This window comes from Panulirus ornatus, chromosome 55 (genome assembly GCF_036320965.1).
Source record: "Panulirus ornatus isolate Po-2019 chromosome 55, ASM3632096v1, whole genome shotgun sequence".
Lineage (NCBI taxonomy): Eukaryota > Metazoa > Arthropoda > Malacostraca > Decapoda > Palinuridae > Panulirus > Panulirus ornatus.
In genome coordinates this window covers 30,992,101-30,997,100 of record NC_092278.1, presented here as the reverse complement: position 1 = coordinate 30,997,100, position 5,000 = coordinate 30,992,101, and the positions used below count along the sequence as shown (strand labels likewise).

The 5,000-nt window shown below is 44.2% G+C and overlaps 1 protein-coding gene across 1 annotated transcript in view; it reads right to left on the bottom strand.

The window, feature by feature from the left end:
* Nucleotides 1-5,000, bottom strand: part of LOC139765640 (receptor-type tyrosine-protein phosphatase S-like) — a 113,618-nt gene that overhangs the window by 75,606 nt on the left and 33,012 nt on the right. Inside the window, exon 6 of the mRNA XM_071693328.1 lies at nucleotides 4,813-5,000. This exon is cut by the window's right edge and continues 94 nt beyond it. Within this exon, the coding sequence (XP_071549429.1) occupies nucleotides 4,813-5,000 (188 nt within the window). The remainder of the gene's footprint in view (nucleotides 1-4,812) is intronic.

The window sequence follows — 5,000 nt, the reverse complement described above, 5'->3', positions numbered from 1 at the left end:
ACGCACTTTATTTACCTCCTTCCAGAACATCTTTTTATTCTCCCTAAAATTTAATGATACTCTCTCACCCCAACTCTCATTTGCCCTTTTTTTCACCTCTTGCACCTTTCTCTTGATCTCCTGTCTCTTTCTTTTATACATCTCCCACTCAATTGCATTTTTTCCTTGCAAAAATCGTCCAAATGCCTCTCTCTTCTCTTTCACTAATACTCTTACTTCTTCATCCCACCACTCACTACCCTTTCTAATCAACCCACCTCCCACTCTTCTCATGCCACAAGCATCTTTTGCGCAATCCATCACTGATTCCCTAAATACATCCCATTCCTCCCCCACTCCCCTTACTTCCATTGTTCTCACCTTTTTCCATTCTGTACTCAGTCTCTCTTGGTACTTCCTCACACAAGTCTCCTTCCCAAGCTCACTTACTCTCACCACCCTCTTCACCCCAACATTCACTCTTCTTTTCTGAAAACCCATACAAATCTTCACCTTAGCCTCCACAAGATAATGATCAGACATCCCTCCAGTTGCACCTCTCAGCACATTAACATCCAAAAGTCTCTCTTTCGCGCGCCTGTCAATTAACATGTAATCCAATAACGCTCTCTGGCCATCTCTCCTACTTACATAAGTATACTTATGTATATCTCGCTTTTTAAACCAGGTATTCCCAATCATCAGTCCTTTTTCAGCACATAAATCTACCAGCTCTTCACCATTTCCATTTACAACACTGAACACCCCATGTATACCAATTATTCCCTCAACTGCCACATTACTCACCTTTGCTTTCAAATCACCCATCACTATAACCCGGTCTCGTGCATCAAAACCACTAACACACTCATTCAGCTGCTCCCAAAACACTTGCCTCTCATGATCTTTCTTCTCATGCCCAGGTGCATATGCACCAATAATCACCCATCTCTCTCCATCAACTTTCAGTTTTACCCATATTAATCGAGAATTTACTTTCTTACATTCTATCACATACTCCCACAACTCCTGTTTCAGGAGTATTGCTACTCCTTCCCTTGCTCTTGTCTTCTCACTAACCCCTGACTTTATTCCCAAGACATTCCCAAACCACTCTTCCCCTTTACCCTTGAGCTTCGTTTCACTCAGAGCCAAAACATCTAGGTTCCTTTCCTCAAACATACTACCTATCTCTCCTTTTTTCACATCTTGGTTACATCCACACACATTTAGGCACCCCAATCTGAGCCTTCGAGGAGGATGAGCACTCCCCGCGTGACTCCTTCTTCTGTTTCCCATTTTAGAAATTTAAGAAATACAAGGAGGGGAGGATTTCTGGCCCCCCGCTCCCGTCCCCTCTAGTCGCTTTCTACGACACGCGAGGAATGCGTGGGAAGTATTCTTTCAAATCTTCCACAAAGCTTTCACTACCTTTTCTCTCTTAACCAAACCATTTTCCCTGATCCTGTCACTTCGCACACCACCCCGACCAAAATACCTGATATCTGCCACTCTATCATCAAACACATTCAACAAACCTTTAAAATACTCACTCTATCTTCTTCTCACATTCACTACTACCTATCATTACTTTCCCAGTTGCCCCTCTTGCCTTACTCACGTTCTTTACCTTCTTCCACAACATCTGTTATTTCTCCCAACATTTTAATGATACTCTCTCATCCTAACTCTCATTTGCCTTTTTCTTCGACCCTGGCCCCTTTCTTGACGTCTTGCCGCTTTCTTTTATACATCTCCCAGTCATTTGCACTCCTTCCTCGCAAGAATCGTCCAAACGCCTCTCCTTTCTCTTTCACTAACAACTTTACTTCTTTACCCTACCACTCACTATCCTTTCTAATCTGCCCACCTCCAACCTTTCTCATGCCACATGTATCTTTTGCACAAGCCATCACTGTTTCCTTAAATACATCCCATATCTCACCTACTCCCCTCACGTGATTTGCCCTCACCTTTTGCCATTCTACACTGAATCTGTCCTGGTACTTCCTTAAACAAGTTTCCTTTCAGAGCTCACATACTCTCACCACTCTCTTTTCCCCGACATTCTCTCTCCTTTTTTGAAAACCTCTACAAATCTTCACCTTCGCCTCCACAAGATAGGAATCAGACATCCCTTCAGCTGCCTCTCTCAGCACCAAAAGTCTCTCTTTTACACGCCTATCAATTAACAAGTAATCTAATAATGCCCTTTGGCCATCTCTTCTACTCACATACGTGCACTTGTGTATATCTCTGTTTTCAAACTAGGTATTCCCAATCACCAGTCTTTTTTTTCAGTACAAATCCACAAGCTCTTCACCATTTTCATTCACAACACTGAATAGCCCCATGTACACCAATTACACCCTCAACTGCCACATTGCTCACTTTCTCATTTGCATCAACCATCACTAAAACCCGGTCACGCGCATCAAAGCTGCTGACACACTCACTCGGCTGCTCCAAAAACACTTGCCTTTCATGATCTTTCCTTTCATGACCAGGTGCACAGGCATCAATGATCACCAGTCTCTCTCTCCTTCCGTTTTCATTTTTACCCATATCAATCTAGAATTTACTTTCTTACACTCTGTCACATACTCCAGCAACTCCTGCTTCTGGAGTAGTGATACTCCTTCCTTAGCTTTTGTCCTCTCACCAACCCATCCTTACTCCCAAGAGTTTCCCAAACGACTCTTCCCTTTTACCCTTGAGCCTCATTACACTCAGAGCCACGTTTAAACACCACATTGTGAGCCTTCGAGGAGGATGCGCACTTCCCGCTTGACTCCTTCCTCTGTTTCCCCATTTAGATATTGAAATACAAGGAGTGGGGGGGGGGGGTTGCAGCCCCCCGCTCCAGCCTACTCTCTCTCTCTCTCTCTCTCTCTCTCTCTCTCTCTCTCTCTCTCTCTCTCTCTCTCTCTCTCTCTCTCTCTCTCTCTCTCTCTCTCTCTCTCTCTCTCTCTCTCTCTATATATATATATATATATATATTTATTATCTTATTTGTTTTGCTTTGTCGCTGTCCCCCGCGTTTGCGAGGTAGCGCAAGGAAACAGACGAAAGAGATGGCCCAACCCACCCCCATACACATGTATATACATACACGTCCACACACGCAAATATACATACCCATACATCTCAATGTACATATATATATATACACACACAGACACATACATATATACACATGCACACAGTTCACACTGTCTGCCTTTAATCATTCCCATCACCACCTCGCCACACATGGAATAACATCCCCCTCCCCCTCATGTGTGCGAGATATCGCTAGGAAAAGACAACAAAGGCCCCATTCGTTCACACTCAGTCTCTAGCTGTCATGCAATAATGCCCGAAACCACAGCTCCCTTTCCACATCCAGGCCCCACACAACTTTCCATGGTTTACCCCAGATGCTTCACATGCCCTGATTCAATCCACTGACAACATGTCGACCCCGGTGTACCACATCGATCTAATTCACTCTATTCCTTGCCCGCCTTTCACCCTCCTGCATGTTCAGGCCCCGATCACTCAAAATCTTTTTCACTCCATCTTTCCACCTCCAATTTGGTCTCCCACTTCTCCTCGTTCCCTCCACTTCCGACACATATATCCTCTTGGTCAATCTTTCCTCACTCATTCTCTCCATGTGGCCAAACCATTTCAAAACACCCTCTTCTGCTCTCTCAACCACGCTCTTTTTATTTCCACACATCTCTCTTACCTTTACATTACTTACTCGTTCAAACCACCTCCCAACACACATTGTCCTCAAATATCTCAATTCCAGCACATCCACCCTCCTGCGCACAACTCTATCCATAGCCCACGCCTCGCAACCATATAACATTGTTGGAACCACTATTCCTTCAAACATACCCATTTTTGCTTTCCGAGATAATGTTCTCGACTTCCACACATTCTTCAACGCTCCCAGAACTTTCGCCTCCTCCCCCACCCTATGATTCACTTCCGCTTCCATGGTTCCATCCGCTGCCAAATCCACTCCCTGATATCTAAAACACTTCACTTCCTCCAGTTTTTCTCTATTCAAACTTACCTCCCAATTGACTTGACCCTCAACCCTACTGTACCTAATAACCTTGCTCTTATTCACGTTTACTCTCAGCTTTCTTCTTTCACACACTTTACCAAGCTCAGTCAGCAGCTTCTGCAGTTTCTCACATGCATCAGCCACCAGCGCTGTATCATATATACAAGACACAACAATGCTTACAGACTCAAAAGTTTGCATTCGAAACTCATCCTTTACAGTTAAGCGAGTGACAGCAAAATGATAATGATAATAATAATGATAATACTAATGATGATAATAATAATGATAATAATAACCATGATAATACTAATGATAAAAAAAGCTGGTTTACCCAGTGCGTTTGTTCAACCACCATTCTGCCATATACACGACTTCCCTTCCTCACTTTTTTCCTCCATCGTCGCTCCCTCTTTCAGTGAAGACATCATCCGATCGCCTTAATAGACCACGGAGACTCTCACTTGTTGGAATGAGTCTACTTGATCTGAATTTACAGACCCCCAGAACGGTGGTGGAACCTGAGTGCCAAGGAGGCAGTGAAGCAGACGACACTCTTAGACTAGTTCCAGGGCCTGGCGTCTCCTGCCACAGTACCAGGACATCACCAGCTGTCACACAGAACAGGTGCCAGACCTTGAGAACATCAGCAGCTCTCATATTTTAGAATGTAATTAATGTTACTCGGTAACACCACTGTCCCCTAACTAAAACAATGCACAAAATCAAGGCTACACAACGTGTCATATGTGACTTTCTTGTGTACTCACTCTGGACTATCAGGCTGAATGTTCCCAAGTCTGATGCATCCACGTTAATCGAAGGAGAGAACTTTTCAGGAGTGACGGTGTAGAAACCAGAGCCACTGAGCTGGTCGGCTGGGATGATCAGACGGTTGTCGTTGGTGAGCTTAGCTTTCTTCCAGTTTGTGCGCAGGATAGGTTCCCTCTGCCACATC